The 18,118-nt window shown below is 51.0% G+C and overlaps 1 protein-coding gene across 1 annotated transcript; it reads left to right on the plus strand.

Moving 5' to 3' along the window:
* Positions 1-1,136: 1,136 nt before the first annotated feature.
* On the plus strand, positions 1,137-17,275 carry LOC122373413 (uncharacterized protein DDB_G0271670-like). The gene is made up of 5 exons (XM_043351432.1): positions 1,137-1,629; positions 9,216-9,362; positions 9,590-9,766; positions 14,808-15,618; positions 16,411-17,275. Exons 1-5 carry the CDS (start codon positions 1,137-1,139, stop codon positions 16,535-16,537), a joined length of 1,755 nt encoding a protein of 584 aa, XP_043207367.1. The 3' UTR covers positions 16,538-17,275.
* The last annotated feature ends 843 nt before the right edge of the window (positions 17,276-18,118 follow it).

Genomic DNA, 18,118 nt, shown 5'->3' on the forward strand with positions numbered 1-18,118 from the left:
AATTTGCTTTAAACCTCGATTCTTGGCGATTTTTTAAAAAAACATTTATCACTTTTTGACTGAAAACGCCATGTAGTTACAACACTAAAATCGATATATCTCAAACAATTTTGGAAATTTTTTCTTAAAAATTGCACAGGAGACGTCAACTTGATGGGGGAGAAGGTATGCCAAGTTTCAAGTAGGTAGCTTAAGCGGTTCATGAGTTATTCAAGAAAAACGGAGGGAGGGGGTCGGATCCGACCCCCCCCCCCCAGGCAGTCGCGGGTTAATTAAGGGCCGTCGCCTTACGTCCTTGGCCTGTAGTTACGTTGGTTCGGCGTCCTAAATAAGTGCAGCCGGGCCATGCGTGCAGAACCCCCCTCCGGCCCAGTGGCTCTGGACTCGGACATATGAAGCTGTACTGAGTCGCGCTCTCTGGGCAGCTTCTGGGACTATCATATGCTTGGACATACGTTGCACACAGCAATACTCGAATATCCACCCTGATAACGGTCTGACCAAGCCGTGCGGCCCGATTTCACTCAGCCTTTAAGCAGGACGGAGTGGACGTCTGATGGATTGCAAACGCATTTCGGATTCAGGCATGGCCCATAGTGTATGCAACGAGCACAAATTGTTTTCTTTTTCTGCTGTGGAAGGCTCTCGATCGGATATGATTGTTCAGCTGAGCGTTGTTGATGATGATCGCTCAGCATGAACTCGCCATTATGTCTCCGTCCTGAATGGTTTGGGTGCGGTGGGTCTGTCTGTCGGCCGCCGGCCGAGCGCGTCCCGAGCTGTGGCAGGACACTGAACCGGCCGCCGGCCCCGCGGCAGCACTGCAAGTGGGCCGAGCTTTTTTCAGTTTCGGTTTGTATATATGCGGATGTAGGTTTTCTGTAGAACACTGTGCGTCTGTGGCGCTGCCGAGCTCAGACCGAGCGGTAGGGCCGGAGCTGCGCCAGCTCAGCTCAGACGCTGTCGGGGAGCGGCGCCAGCTCAGCTCAGCCGCTGTCGGGGAGCTGCGCCAGCTCAGCTCAGCCGCTGTCGGGGAGCGGCGTCAGCTCAGCTCAGCCGCTGTCGGGGAGCTGCGCCAGCTCAGCTCAGCCGCTGTCGGGGAGCTGCGCCAGCTCATCAGCGCTGCTGGAGCCGTCATGCTGCGGTCCCTGGTACTGGCGCTGGCTGTCGCCGCATGCGGCCGCTCCGCGCCGGGCGCGTCCCCTCTGCTGGGGCGCGCCGGGCCGGTGTACTCCGGGTACCGCCTGGCGGACGGCGGGTACCTGTACCCGGGGTACCGGAACGGCCACGAGCCCGGTACCCAGCAGAGTCCCGGTACCGGGCAGTACCTCGGGACGGAGCAGTACCCCGGTACCGACCACACCGAGTACCGGAGCGCCGGGTACCGTCGGGGGCTCGCACCAGACCAGCACACGCCAGACATGTACGGCCACTCGGATGGATACGGACCGGAGGACGGGTACGGCGCCGAGCCGTACGGCACGGAGGAGGGGTACGACGCCGAGCCGTACGGCACGGAGGACGGGTACGACGCCGAGCCGTACGGCACGGAGGACGGGTACGGCACGGAGGAGGGGCACGGCCACTCGGAGCAGTACGCCGCGGCCGCCCCGGGGGCGGCGCTGGGAGGTGAGTCGGCCTGCAGCGGCCCCCCGTTATATCAGCTGCAGCGGCCCCCCGTTATATCAGCTGCAGCGGCCCCCGCTATATCAGCTGCAGCGGCCTCCCGTTATATCAGCAGCGGCCCCCCGTTATATCAGCTGCAGCGGCCCCCCGTTATATCAGCTGCAGCGGCCCCCCGTTATATCAGCTGCAACGGCCCCCGTTATATCAGCTGCAGCGGACCCCCGCTATATCAGCTGCAGCGGACCCCCGTTATATCAGCTGCAGCGGACCCCCGTTATATCAGCTGCAGCGGCCCCCCGTTATACCAGCTGCAGCGGCCCCCCGTTATATCAGCTGCAGCGGACCCCCGTTATATCAGCTGCAGCGGCCCCACGTTATATCAGCTGCAGCGGCCCCCCGTTATATCAGCTGCAACGGCCCCCGTTATATCAGCTGCAGCGGCCCCCCGTTATATCAGCTGCAGCGGGCCCCCGTTATATCAGCTGCAGCGCCCCCCGATATATCAGCTGCAGCGGCCCCCCGCTATATCAGCTGCAGCGGGCCCCCGTTATATCAGCTGCAGCGGCCCCCCGTTATATCAGCTGCAACGGCCCCCGTTATATCAGCTGCAACGGCCCCCGTTATATCAGCTGCAGCGGCCCCCCGTTATATCAGCTGCAGCGGACCCCCGCTATATCAGCTGCAGCGGACCCCCGTTATATCAGCTGCAGTCCCTCGTTATATCAGCTGCAGCGGCCCCCCGTTATATCAGCTGCAGCGCCCCCCGATATATCAGCTGCAGCGGCCCCCCGCTATATCAGCTGCAGCGGTCCCCTGTTTATATCAGCTGCAGCGGCCCGCCGTTATATCAGCTGCAGCTGCCCCCGTTATATCAGCTGCAGCGGCCCCCCATTACATCAGCTGCAGCGGCCCCCCGTTATATCAGCTGCAGCGGTCCCCTGTTTATGTCAGCTGCAGCGGCCCGCCGTTATATCAGCTGCGGCTGCCCCCGTTATATCAGCTGCAGCGGCCCCCCATTACATCAGCTGCAACGGCCCCCGTTATATCAGCTGCAACGGCCCCCGTTATATCAGCTGCAGCGGCCCCCCGTTATATCAGCTGCAGCGGCCCCCCGTTATATCAGCTGCAGCGGACCCCCGCTATATCAGCTGCAGCGGACCCCCGTTATATCAGCTGCAGTCCCTCGTTATATCAGCTGCAGCGGCCCCCCGTTATATCAGCTGCAGCGCCCCCCGATATATCAGCTGCAGCGGCCCCCCGCTATATCAGCTGCAGCGGCCCCTGTTTATATCAGCTGCAGCGGCCCCTGTTTATATCAGCTGCAGCGGCCCGCCGTTATATCAGCTGCAGCTGCCCCCGTTGTATCAGCTGCAGTCCCCCGTTATATCAGCTGCAGCGGCCCCCGTTACCTATATCAGCTGCAGTCCCCCGTTATATCAGCTGCAACGGCCCCCGTTATATCAGCTGCAGCGGCCCCCGTTATATCAGCTGCAGACCCCCGTTATATCAGCTGCAGGAGCCCCCGTTCCTCTCGTCACGGGCAACACGCTCGTTTTTTTTTTCCGCGAAGCTCTAGCTCGATCAGGGGCGAAACCGCAAGGGGGTCCAAAGGACTTCCCCCCTTATACGTTTGCGGCTGGAAAAACACAAATGCGGGCGAGGGTTAACCCGCGCCCCGCTGGGGGGGGGGGCAGAATCTGCCCCCCTCCCGTTTTTCGCCAATAACTTCTAAACGCGTCACGCCAGCGACGTCAAATTTTCAGTACCTTATCATACATCAATTTGACACGTTCCCTGAAAATTTGAGGAAATCCGTCGGAAATTTTTTGGGAAATTGACGTTTTTGTGACGCCATGTTCGCCATTTTCGCCTCAAAAACGGCAAAATTTCAAACGCCGCTAACATCTTCATTGTTAAAGGAATCAAGACGTAACAAAAAAATGTTACACGTGATTCTACTTTGTCTATCAAATGGCTATCTCGGTTTTTTGAAAATTTTGGATTTTGACCCAATTTTTTTTCTAAAAAAACTGACTTTTGGGGGGAAATTATTATAAAATTCAAAATTTTGAGTGTATCGAAAAAACCGGAATATATGTCAGAGAAGTAGTCTATGTGCACCTATATACCAATTTTTAGAAGAATCGGTTCGAAAATGTGGGAGTTATGCAAAATTTTATGACGTCACGACACACAAAAATTTTGAAAAATAATTTTTTGGAAGTTCTAGACCTCGTACGGAAACAAAAATAGCACCATTCGATTCGCCGTGAAAAACTGCATCAGATAGACACCTTTTTAGGCCTTAACAACCAACTTCAAAATTTGACCTCACTTGACCTGACCTTGACCTGACCTCGACCTGAAATTCATCCAGAGGTGGTCCATATCACTTATTGAGTGTGCCTATTGAATTATATGTGTAAAATGACCCATAAAACATGTGTCGCACATGCCCTTTTCTATATTTTGTTTTTGGTGACCTGACCTGACCTGACCTGACCTTGACCTTTGAATGACATTGTATGCAACGAATATTGTCTTGGTAGTATAAGAACACGTTTTGGGCAATCAGTCTCAGTCCATTCTCCGGCAACTACGGTGCAAGGCCGATACTGTAGAAACTTAGGGGAGAGTGGGGTAAGATGCCCAGGGTGGGAAAGACGCCCCACCCCCTCTAGCGGGGAAACAAAGAATCGAACCTGGAAATTAATGTTCTTAGCGTAAAGCGGAAGCCTGCCTTGTTAACTGCACAAAAATTTGCGAAACTCAGTTGGGCAACGGCTGGCTGGTGATTGCATGTTTTTTATTTGCTGCTTTCAAAAAATATTTTGACGTCAAAACATTGTAAATATCAAAGAAGGTAGATAATTTTTGCGTCCCTTGCTATAGTCGTGATACATTAACATGCGTGTGCTGCGTCCCAAACAGTTTGTTTCAGGGTGTAGTTTTATGGCTAACAAATTGTGCTGATTTAATGTTACTTCGGTACCTTGGGGTAAGATGCCCCCTGTCCTGATGGGGAAAGACGCCCCCCTAAATCCGCAGGCTGTCCTTCAGGCAGCCCGTCAAATCATTTATTACACACTTGTGATGAGAGACAAAAGCCGATCTGGGACTATTGAGAATCCGGTACGGTCGGGTGCTCCCCATGCCGGTCTCTCGGCCCACACAACGACTTTTTGGGCGGCATCTGACTCTGAGAGCCCTCACGACGGCCTCTGTGGGCCCCATTATTGGTTCCAGGGCCCCTCACGACATCCTTTGAGGGTTCCCACGTTGGCTCCACGGGCCGCGCTGGCATCTGAGGTCCCCACGATGGGCTCGAGGGCCCTCAAGCATCATGAAGACCTATAAGGGCCCCACAGTGGTCTCCGAACGCCACCACGGAGGCTTGTTTGGCCACGCTGGACTATGATGGCCCTAACGATGACTTCTGAAGCCCCTTACGACTACTTTTGAGGGCCCTTACGATGACGTTTGGTGTCTACTGCAGGCACGAAGGGACGTCTGATTCGTTCAGGCGATTCACCTGCCTATTTATGTCACTTATAGTGCAGGGGGCATCTTACCCAACGCCAGGGGGCGTCTTTCCCACCCTGTAGGGTAAGATGCCCCCTTTCACTTCTTCAGGAAAATGCTTAATAGCAAAAAAAGTTATCATATTTCAGGCACGAAAGTGTGATATTTTTGGAGAAAAATGATGTTGGCTTCCGTTGAAACTCCAAGTTTTGGCTTTCCGATCGTCATTTTCGAATAATATATGACATAGTCAAACCCTGGGCATCTTTCCCCACTCTCCCCTACATTTTGTACCCTTGACCTGACCTTGACCTGACCTCTGACCTACTTAAGCAAAAAAGTCGGCTCTTTAGATCCGCCTTGTTGAGAGCTTTCGATTGCCGTTTTCCCCGTCTTTCTACGACCATCGGTTCGGAAGTTAGACAGGGGGGGGGGGCATAATCTGCCCTCCCCCCCCCCCCCAGCAGGGCGCGTATGGCTGAATAGCCCAGCGGGGCGCGGGTTAAGTCACCAGTCACCACCAAGTCAACGGGGGAAAATGAAAACTGCTATTTTGGCGCCGGAAACGATCTCAAACTATCTCAAGCACACGGAATCGTGTCAAAGAATGACCCGAAATGACGGTGGGTCCTCTAAATTGTGCTATGTTAACCCGGCACCTGCCTGGGCTATTTCCGTACCCACGACAGCCTGGGGGGGGGGTCGGATCCGCCCCCCCCCCTGTTATCTCGAGAACCAATGGTCGTATCGATCCCCGCGAGGCGGCGTTCGAAAGGTCTCTACGAGACCTTCCCAAAGCACCCTTAAGATTTTAAGATTGAGGTCAACTTTCGGGTCAAGGTCAGGTCAAAGGTCAAATTCTGGGGTTTTGCATGATTAGGCTTACGGACAGCGGAATCGACAGCTGCTGCTCAAAACTCACCAAAAATGACCTCAAAGACCTAGTGAAGGTACCATGTGCATATAGGGGTCATACTAAGTACGGGTCAAGGTCAGGTCAGGTCACGAAAGGTTACGGTTTTCACTTTCTGCTACATGGCCGTGCGACACATGTTTTATGGCTTATTTTTCACGCCGAATCCGATGGTAATGGTTATATGTGACCCCAAGTCACTGTGCTTGGTGACAAGTGTGCATTGAAAGCATAAAAAATCGTTCATACCATACATAACTAAGCGATGGCTAAGAAAAAAGGTCAATTTTTCAACTTTTTATTTTTGACATAAAAATGCAGTTTTCTAGACGAGCTTTGTCCCAGGAATCTAGTGGTGCTATTTGTTTTCACATGCGATGTTCAGAAGTGCCTCTAATTCACGAAAATGCTTATGACGTCACCATGCCCTATGCATGTTGGAGCTATTTTTTACAATTTGGGGGTCAAAAATCAAGATAGAAAGTTGAAATTTGGGACATCTAATGTTCTAATAGAGCTCTATAACATATATTCCGGTTTTTGGAAATTCTCAAAATTTTGGATTTCATCAGCTGTTTTCCAAAAATATAGTTTTTTGAATTTTAAGGGGTGAAAAACGCATTTTATGGAAAATAGGGGAGAGTGGGGTGGGTTGTATCAGTTTTTACTCCGAGACCCATAGGGTAGCCTGGGGCAAGACGCCCCAGATAATTTACTTTGCTACATAACTTTTATTCCACATAACCTGGAAGGCCAAATTTGTGCTCAATGCGTTCTTTGGACATTTTACTTTAAATTCCACCCCTCAAATTCATTCACTTATGATCGGACTCCCAGCTAGGAGGTGGTTTGTGAAGCAACTGCAAATAGGGCGTTTTGCCCCAACCCCAGGGCAAAACGCCCCACGGCCTGGGGCAAGAAGCCCCATACTCTAGATTAAAGATTAAACATGCTAGTTGACTAAATCTTATATGAAAGGTCCGTTGGACCTTGGGAGGCATGGCACTGAAGTTAGCACCTTCCATCCTATCAGGTGTTCAGCTACGACACTATTGTATGAGCAGGTTTTTCACCTGCCTCATAAGGCCAAATAATAAATTATTGCAATGGAAATGTTAACAAAATACTTCCTTTGCCATCCAGTTGCTGAGAAAAGTACATATAAATGCATAGAAACATACCGTTCGCCAGCTACCGAACGTTAGGAAGTGGGTAGTCCGAACAACACATGAGGTAAAACGCCCCATGGGGCTTTTTGCCCCGCGACCTACTGGGGCGTTTTACCCCATCACGTAGTTCGGTCAGAGAACAACGCCTTGCACTCCAGGAAGACATAATTTAACACGAACCAACCCGGCATTGTAAGCGTTAGACAATAGTTGTTCAAAATACATAAAAGTCGCTAACCTGATGTGGATGATAAAAGAACGCCATGATGCATAATCTGAAAACAAAACATAAAAATCACTCTAAAAACACATTTTTGGCTATATCTCCCTAAAGAGTCATCACAATTTATTTCCAGTCTGCTCATATAATGATCGTATAGTGCACGTTTTATAGAAGAGAGGATGTTTCCCCAGAACCTTGCCAGTTCCGAGAAACATCGGTGAGGCGTTTTACCTCGGCGGGGCGACTTGCCCCGGTCTACCCTAACCTCGTAACTATCCGTGATAAACTCATTATTTCCATACTATCTCCTTCCTGGATTCTTCTGCTTTTTTGTGCAAAGTAACTTTTCCGCTACCTCTACCAGTTTTTCTTCTACGGTCTGCCGAATAGAACAATGTTTTTGATACAACTTGCCCCATGGCTTGGGTGAGTTGTATCACATGGTGGGGTAATTTGTATCACTATTTCACGTTTCAGGGAGTGTGCTTGCTTCTGGTTTTGAACATAACAACAACATTAAATGAGGTTAATACAATGTATAGGTATGCTCAAAGGCTTCACTTTATTAGACCAAACTTAGGTCAATGCAATCCGAACGAAACATCAACAGACTAGACGCAAAAGTGGCCCGTTAAGAGCAAAGAAGCCAACACATTGTGCCGAAATGGAACGAGCATTGACTAGCTACCTACAAACGCGAGCCAGGGCTTAGCTTTCGCGATCAAAAGCAACATACCCATACATACATACACACATACATGTTACAACATACCCCACCCGGCTCTGATACAACATGTACCTAGCCGCCATCTTGGAATAAACATCCTCGTGCTAAAAAAACAGCGGACAGCTGGAGAAATCCGTTTTCACTCGCGCAGCCTTAGAACCTACCCTCACCACCGCTACGGAGATCTGTCAAATTCGTGCACATCTAAATGCCCAAAACACACATTTTCTTGCAACTTATTTTTTTAGAATGACATTAAAAAAACATGAAATCGGCTCTCACCTCGAGACGCTTCCACTCAGCCACAAGACAGAACAGGGAAAGATGGCGTCCGGAAAACCTCGTCGGCTGGTCGTGTCGCGAGCGCTATCCATTGGATAAGTTTGGCACAATTCGCCCTGATACAACTTGGACATGATACAACTCTCCCCGCTCTCCCCTTCGAGATAGCCATTTTAAAGAACTCGTTGAGCTGCGTCTATTCATGTCCTTAATTTGCAATTTTCTTCAAACCCTGATTTTTGGCGATTTTTTAAATATTTACCACTTTTTGACTGAAAACGCCATGTAGTTACATCACTAAAATCGATATACCTATCTAAAAAAAATGGGAATTTTAACTTAAAAATTGCACAGGAGACGTCAAATTGATGGGGGAGAAGGTATGCCAAGTTTCAAGTCGATAGCGTAAGCGGTTCATAAGTTATTCAAGAAAAACGGAGGGGGGGTCGGATACGACCCCCCCCCCCAGGCGGTCGCGGGTTATGGCTGAAACAGACTGTTTCTGCGTTCAGAAAATTGCATGCGAAAGCCTATTCAAATGCGTTATAATTCTTCCTGCACCAATCGCATCCGGGAGGTGCGTGCGGTTGATGCGAGTGTGCTTCCGCATGTATTTGATATAGGCTCTCGCATGCGATTTCCTGACTGCGGGAAGAGTCTGTTTCAGGCTTTAGTGACCCGATACATGCACAATAAGTGGCTGTGTGCAGTTGTGCAGTGAGCCGTTAGTGAGTGGGCCGCCGTCGCCGCCAGGCCTGGGCCCGTGCTCCTGCGCCCAGTTCGACGCGCTGGGTCTGGCCGCCGTGCTGACCTCTCTGGCGGCGCTGGCCGCCTTCCTGCTGGTGCAGCCGGCAGTGGCGGCCGGCCTGAGCGACTCGAGCACCGCCCGCCAGTTCAAAGGTCAGTTCATACCGTCCCCAGACCAGAGGTCAGTTCACACCGTCCCCAGACAGAGGTCAGTTCACACCGTCCCCAGACAGAGGTCAGTTCACACCGTCCCCAGACAGACGTCAGTTCACACCGTCCCCAGACAGAGGTCAGTTCACATCATCCCCAGACAGAGGTCAGTTCACACCGTCCCCACCCGTCCGCTGCCTCTCTGACTGACCAGGCCTCTGCGGCGGCAGGCGGCTCGCCGCTGGACCGGTGGCTGGTGGACGGCGCCAGCTCGGCGGCGTGTGGCGCTCTGGAGGCGCTGCCGGGCGCCGCGGCCGGACGGGGGCGCAGTCTGGTGTCCCCGGCCGGTGTACCGGGGGCAGCCGGCCTGAGCGGCGCCACCTGCCCCGCCGCCACCTGCTTCACCGGTGAGCGCACCAGAGGCACATTGTGTCCACACAGGAGACACCCAAAACTAAGGAGTAACAAAGGGATAACACTGCAGTAACACTGGAGAAACACATGTGTAACACAGGAGACATGCAGGACACACAAGAGACACAAAAACACACACGGATAACACAGAAGTGACACAGTAAACACATAGGATACACATATAAGTAACACACGAGACCTGAAGGAGACACCCAGGGTAACATCGCAGGCACACAGGAGACATACCTACCTACTTGAGTGAGGAGATACACAAAAGACACAAAGAAGCGACACAGGAGACCAGGGCCTCCTCTAACATGTTAACTGGGGGACCGCGGCCCCCCCAGTGATTCCGCTGCCCTCCCCCCCCCCCCAGTGGAGCTGATATCGCGTCATGGGGGGGAGGGCACGCAGTTAAGCAAATCACGTGGAAAAATGAGGAAATTTCACTGTAAGCTTACCAAACAAACAATCCAGACTATCTCCACGATCACCACGCAATCACCACGTTACTAATATTAGTTTTCTTATATCGCTAGTTTCTTTTCTACAGTTTTTTTTTTTACAGATCCGCCTAGGATTAGCCGCGGAATGAGGTCAGACATTGCAGATTTTATAATCGAACGCCGACTGAAGCCCGAACGGGGCATCACTTTGAGAGGGAAACAGCCCGAACGGTCGCCCTCTATAGGCTCAAGTCAATCAGTCAAGCGCTTACGGTTCACCACGGAGAAGTATTGTGTTTTTTTTTCAGGAGACGGGTTTATTCTTGATTTTACATTTTTGAGGAAAAGGTCAATGATTCTTCACGTATTTGTTCTCGTGATTAGGTACTTCAATGCTACACATTTCCTGAAAATGTTATCACCCTTTTCCCTGGCCCAGGCAAGTAGCTTTTTAGGATGGTGAGCTGCTTTCAGGCAGGTAGCTGTTGGTTTCTAGCGTTTGGGAAATCGATACCTAAGCCCTCACACTTTCTGCGGTCGGTTAGATTCCTTACGCACTGCTGTGCCGCTTAATATATATATATATATATATATATATATATATATATATATATATATATATATATATATATATATATATATATATATATATATATATGTCATTAAACACGACAGCATGTTTGGTGTTATTCAGCTTTTTTGTTTCATTTTCGAGACGTCGGACGGTACTTCTTTCTTCATCGTTCAACGAGAAAAGTAACTCACCAAAAGAAGCAATGGCTGCGATCGAGATTAAAGTTGTCGTAAATCGGTTACTCATTAGGATGTAAATTAAAGTTCGTTCATAATTCGTTCGCTGTTATATTTATCTTAGCTTTCGATCAACATTGATCATCATCAGAGAAATGAATATACACAAATGATGCCGCGCAATATATGTCACAGATGAATAAAATATTAACATTTCTTCAAACATCGTCCTATTTGTATCATGGCACCACTCTTTCGAACACAAATCTACATCCAGCTAAATACACAGGTCTTAACATCGTTACCGTGAATATTTACATTGGGTCGCGCATAACAACAACAAACCATCATAATTCACAGATGACACATCGTTTAAACTTTCACACATTACATCATTTGTCTGTCGAACAGTGGAATGTTTGTCAGAGTTTTCATGTGTGTGTTGATGATGGGTGATGTGTCGCGGATGATGATGGTTTCGGTGATGGCCAGTCGTCGTTTGTCGTTTTGTCGCGCTATTATTGTGGTGTTGTTTGTCAGTAAGTCTCTCGTGAGTCGGGTTCCGTGCTGGTCATGAAGATGTGCCTTGGGTCCTCCGTCTTGTAAGTGCATAGTCAGTCGACGTCTCGAAAATGAAACAAAAAAGCTGAATAACACCAAACATGCTGTCGTGTTTAATGACATATGTATCAGAGAGAACCTGCTTCCCAAATATTCTGATATATATATATATATATATATATATATATATATATATATATATATATATATATATATATATATATATATATATATATATATATATATATATATATATATATTTTAATAAAGGCATTTTGTTTCATTTTCGGAAAGCCGGAAATTTTCGTCGATTTCGGACGCTGCCTAAACAACCAACTTCAAAATTTGCCCTCACTTGACCTGACCTTGACCTGACCTCTGGCCTACTTAAGCAAAACAATATTTGGGCTCTTAAGATCTGCCTTGTTGAGTGCTTTCGATTGCCGTTTTCCCCGTCTTTCTACGACCATCGGTTCGGAAGTTAGACGGGGGGGGGCAGAATCTGCTCCCCCCCCCAGCAGGGCGCGTATGGCTGAACAGCCCAGCGGGGCGCGGTTTAATATAGGAACGCGGGTCAAACGAGGTGGAGCTTCCCGGCTGCGAACTTGCTGCCACAGAGTTGGGAGACGGACGCCTTATCCACTAGGCCACGGGGAGGACCTTGACTTGACCTTCACCGGAACATAGCCTTAACTGGCTCTAAAGGCTGCCTGACCCACATAATCGCATTTGTCATGTAAAAGGGACCATAAAACATGCATTTTTGTATAAATTTAGTCCGAACCTTTTGAATGGAAGGATTCACAAAGACAGAGCCCCGCTAAACGAGGCTTGTTGCGTTGACCCTGACCTCTACCTCCGATAGCGCAAGTCTGGTTCTATGGCATAATTTGGAGTCCAAAGTTTAAGGTGCGCACATATCACACGACACTTTCGTATTGTGACTCTCAGTGACCTGACCTCTGTGACCTGCCCTGGTAAAAGTGACCTCAAATAGCAAAATATGTGTTTGACGGAAAATTTAACCCGCGCCCCAGTGGCGGTCTCAGCCAACTTCGCCCTAGTGGGGGGGGGGGGGGGGCATATGTTACCACCCCCCTCTAACTAAAAAACTAAGAGGGCTAGAAAGACGCGGTAAAAAGCAGTCGATAGCTCTCAATGCGTACGTTTGAAAGTATTTCAATCATTTTTCATCTTAGAGCAATATTGGGGTCACCAGAGGTAATCAAAGGTCAAAATTTGCAAATGGTCATTATATTTTTCAGAAAACATGCCGTTATCTCAGGAACTATGGTAGCTAGAAAAACGCATGGGAAAGCAATCGACAGCTTTTGAACTCTTCTTTTGATAAGGTCATTATCAAAATTGAACTCAGGTTAACGGTTTAGCCTCCAGAGGGCAAAAACTCCAAAAATAGCTGTTTTTACGAAAAGTGTTTTTCGAGAATAACTTTCGACTACAAAAAGCCACGTCATTTCTATTGCCAGAATCGTGTTCCTGTCGCCGAGACGCGTCGAATGAACTATAATTTGACCTTGAAAGAACAATTTGAAAATTTGACCTCAGGTCAAGGTCATGACCTGACCGGAAAGGGTCATATTGCATATCAGTCGATGCGTCTCAACAAGACAAACACAATAAGACCATCCCCAGCGTTCTATCTCTTTCCAATCGCGAGTTATTGGCAAAAATCTGTTTGTAGCCTCAAATGACTTCGGATGACCTTTCTAGAGGCTATCAGCAAAAATGACACCTTGGTCATCACGAGTGGTCCAAATCGTTGTGATTCTGAAATATTTGGACTGTTCCTATGCGTACACACGGATCTAGAGGCATTTTCATTTTTCTCCGTTGACTTGCAATGGAAAGGTCACGCCACTGACCTGACCTTAGGTCACGGATATAAAAAATCCGAGATATACAAATTGTAGAAGCCCATAACATCGCGTAATCCACCAAGTTTAAAACCTTTCTGACAAACACTGCAGGCTGGACATGATTGCAAACTTGTTTAGGCTTGGTCAGTTAACTGGACCTGGTGACCTGACCTGACATGACGTGGGTTCAAAAATTTCACACATTGTCCAAAATTGGTGTACCAAAAGCTACCCCAAGCGTAGCGCCGCGGTTTTTTATTCACACATAAAAAAGCGACAGGGTGGTAACATATGCCTCCCCCCCCACTGGGGCGAAGGTTAATATCGATGGTTTTCAGTAATATGCCTTTTTACTCGATTTTACAACACAATTCCGGAAATGCCTCTAAACGGTGAAAATTGGACATTTTTCCTGACCTGTGACGTCAAAAAATGGCCCGAAATGGTCCCCCAAAAAGGGAGGGGACAAAATAGCCCCCTCTCATCAGGGCGCATTGCTCGGCAGACCACATCAGGGCGCGGATTATGTCACGACCTCACTAGTTATAAAAGTCGTGAACATTGCATGAAAATTGCATAAAACAAAACTTACCTCAGATGAGCCCCATCCCACGATCAATCCCGCCGGAAAAATATCGACACAGAAGATATAGCAGGCGAGCTTTCTGGAGAGCCTGTTCATTGGTCGGCAGGGACTTAAAAAATATGAGATATTGACGTGGGGCGCATTACCTCGGGGGTGCGCGTTACCCCAGTCTACCCTATCTTCCTACGAGACTCGTGAGACTCCTCTGAGACTCCTGCTGACCGACTCCCGCTGCTGACCGACTCCCGCTGACCGACTCCCGCTGACCGCTGACCGACTCCCGCTGACCGCTGACCGACTCCCGCTGACCGACTCCCGCTGACCGACTCCCGCTGACCGACTCCCGCTGACCAACTCCTGCTGACCGACTCCCGCTGACCGCTGACCGCTGACCGACTCCCTCTGACCGCTGACCGACTCCCGCTGACCGCTGACCGACTTTCGCTGACCGCTGACCGACTCCCGCTGACCGACTCCTGCTGACCGACTCCCGCTGAACGACTCCTACTGCTGACCGCTGACCGGCTTGTGCTGACCGCTGACCGACTTTCGCTGACCGCTGACCGACTCCTGCTGACCGACTCCTGCTGACCGACTCCCGCTGAACGACTCCTACTGCTGACCGCTGACCGGCTTGTGCTGACCGCTGACCGACTCCCGCTGACCGCTGAACGACTCCCGCTGACCGCTGACCGACTCCCGCTGACCGACTCCTGCTGAACGCTGACCGGCTTGTGCTGACCGCTGACCGACTCCCGCTGACCGACTCCTGCTGACAGACCCCGCTGACCGCTGACCGGCTCGTCTGCCATAGGCACCGCCGGCATCCTGACCGGTCTGGCGACGCTGGCTGGCCTGGGCGTGACGTCACTGACCCAGACAGCTGTGTTAGTGGCTGCCGCTGCCAGCAGCAGCAGCAGCAGCAGCAGCAGCAGTGGCAGCGGCAGCGGCAGCAGCGGCAGCAGCAGCAGCAGCAGCAGCAGCAGCAGCAGCGGCAGCAGCAGCAGCAGCAGCAGCAGCAGCAGCAGTAGCAGCAGCAGCAGCGGCGGGAGCAGCTCCTCCACAACCACTAGCACCACGAGTGGAACGAGCGGCAGCGGCAGCAGCAATACAACGACGGGAGGAGGGTCCACTGGCGGAGGTTCAACCACAACAACGACCACGACCACCACGGGAGGAACGACCACGGGAGGAACGACCACGGGAGGAACGATCACGGGAGGAACAACGACGGGAGGAACGACCACGGGAGGAACAACCACGGGAGGAACGACCACGGGAGGAACGACCACGGGAGGAACGACCACGGGAGAAACGACCACGGGAGAAACGACCACGGGAGGAACAACCACGGGAGGAACGACCACGGGAGGAACAACGACGGGAGGAACGACTACGGGAGGAACGACCACGGGAGGAACGACCACTGCAGAAGGGACGACCACGGGAGGGACCACGACAGACACTATAAGAGCCAGCAGTCGCGCGGCGGGCGCGGGCGGCTGGAGGCCGGCGCCGCAGCTGACCGCCTCCGGCAGGCCGTGCGTCGCGCGGCGTCTCTGCGAGCTGGCGGCAGCCGCGCACTCGGCGAGCCCGCAGTACGGCGCACTGGTCTCTCTGGCCAGGTAAGGGCAGCCGCCCGCTCTCCAGGGCAGGGACAGCAGCCGTCCCGCGGCGGGGGCGCTCCCCTCAGCTCCCCTCCCATCCCCTCCCCGGCCTCACACTGCACAGCGCCGGACGGAGCTACTAGAACTGGCCGGCCTTCCAGTGACCTAACTAGACAAAGACCGGCAGTGTTTTCGCCTGGCTGCTCATTCACCTAGCTGGTTGTCTTTAACGTATTTACGTTGCTGGCTCTTTTTCAATTGAATCACAGACAATGACAACACAAACACGGCAAAATTGAAACCAGGCGTCTCAGACAACAAAGTGCCTTGGTTAGTGGAAAATTATCAACGTATTTTTCAAACTGTTCGTCTCATAAAACGATGCTGAAATATTTTAAATCCGTTTGACCCGCATTAAGATTTGGCGGAGCGATGATGGCAGCCTCTATGCGGCCGGTCTCGTCCCGTCCAGCCGGACGCCCAGTGCAGGTGTGCTGCCTGTTTGCGTCGTGTGACGTGTCTTTATGGTTTGTTTTCATTTCGGGGGCGTTACATATCCAGCGGACTACAACTTGGCGGTTTTTAACCTCACGTCCTCCCATTGTCACGAAACTCTTTGAGACTAGTATCCTCCGGTTTTGCTTAAGTCTGGATATTTTATCACTCTCACTTGAAGGTAGAATTTGACATTGTACACAACATCGAAGTTCAAGTCATCCTACCATAGAATTCCACCGAACGTCTATGTATGTCTGCGTGCCCCTGTCTGGGTGCGCGTGCGTCTGTGACGGCCCGTGTCGCCCGTTGCAGCGGACCTGTCTCGTGGCTGCTGTTGCGGGACGACGTTGGCCGGGCGGCGGCTGACCTCTGCCGGGCCACGGCGGCGGCGGCCCGCGGCGGCCACTGCCGGCGGCTACAACCCGACTGCGGCCACTAGGGGCGGGCCGACACCGACTGCGGCGGACTGGACCCCGACTGCGGCGACTGGACCCCGACTGCGGCGACTGGACCCCGACTGCGGCGGACTGGACCCCGACTGCGGCGGACTGGACCCCGACTGCGGCGGACTGGACCCCGACTGCGGCGGACTGGACCCCGACTGCGGCGGACTGGACCCCGACTGCGGCGGACTGGACCCCGACTGCGGCGGCTGGACCCCGACTGCGGCGGCTGGACCCCGACTGCGGCCGCTAGGGGCGCGCCGACACCGACTGCGGCGGCTGCGGGCGGCTTGTAAGCCGACTGCGGGCGGCTCTACTAACAGCCAAACAAGGCTATGGACCTTGTGTCACTGCATATGCAGCAATTAGTCACCCATTGGAGACCTCGTGCATTGTGCAGCGTCACATTTGGTGTCATCACCGTTCATGTGTTACTTTAATTCTTAATTATTATTATTTCTTGTTTTGTACAGTTATTAGCCGTTTTCACGACGGGCTATCCGGCGAATGCACCTAATTTGACCAAATCTGCACCTAATCTCTTTTACAGCAAATATCTTCATTTTATTAATTTATTTCAGTGTTTTAAGTGAAAACGGCTAGTGTTCACGTTAGGGTTTCTGAAGATCGTTATGTTATAACTTATGTGCATTTATTGCTATTGCATGTTGCAGCTTGATTTGTTCCCTTGTTATTGCGACATCAAAATGTTTCAATACAGTCATCAGATATTAATGGGCACCTATTTATGAGTAGTAAAAGGGTATGTACAGTCCACAGCAGAAGTAATGTGGGGTTTCAGTCATGCACTGAAAACAAATTGGCACAGTGAGGGCATGTTCTGTACTGGTAACACATCAGTCATGAGTTAATCGCACCCAAAACACAATAAGGCTGAGTATTTTCACGCTTGGCGGGACCTTCGATACGTTTGATAACACATAGAACAGAATAATGACACAATTTTCTCGTGCCAAGCACGCTGGACGAATGTAATGCATCAGTGTATCGAAATCACGTGTTGTCGGATATGGTAGACGTGTACCCTTACACAAATACACCGTGCCATCCACCAGTGAGCGACCTCTGAACCTTAACTTCAGATGGGGATAATAGAGGGCGTTTTTCGAGCACCGGCTTTTATGCTGGGTTTTTATAAAATTTATTAAAGTGTTTTGAGAAAGGTCAAAATGCACAATACAGCCGAGGGAGTCGATACATGATAAATTGTCTAGAGCAATATGCCCTGATTACATCAAATGCAAGCTGAAGCATAGCTAATTAACGTCTGTTTGGAGGAAGAAACTCCTCGGTCTATATAGGATATATTTGAAAATTCGGTGGCCATAAATTTATCCCGGCTGTCTGAACAACTGTATTATACAGTAGTCCTCCAATTTGGGGCATATTCACTTGGTGCTCTGATTGAGCCGTCCACGTGACGCGTTCACCCTTCGGCTCTGAGGTGCCCGACCGGGTGCAACTCCATCTCGTGTATGGGTCGGCGGCCTCGTATGGGTCGGCCGGCCGGGTGCTCAGCCCTGACCGCACCCGAGCGCCCGTTTCCACTCGGGGCC

The sequence above is a fragment of the Amphibalanus amphitrite genome, unplaced genomic scaffold, assembly GCF_019059575.1.
Source record: "Amphibalanus amphitrite isolate SeventyFive unplaced genomic scaffold, NRLGWU_Aamphi_draft 001491F_arrow, whole genome shotgun sequence".
Lineage (NCBI taxonomy): Eukaryota > Metazoa > Arthropoda > Thecostraca > Balanomorpha > Balanidae > Amphibalanus > Amphibalanus amphitrite.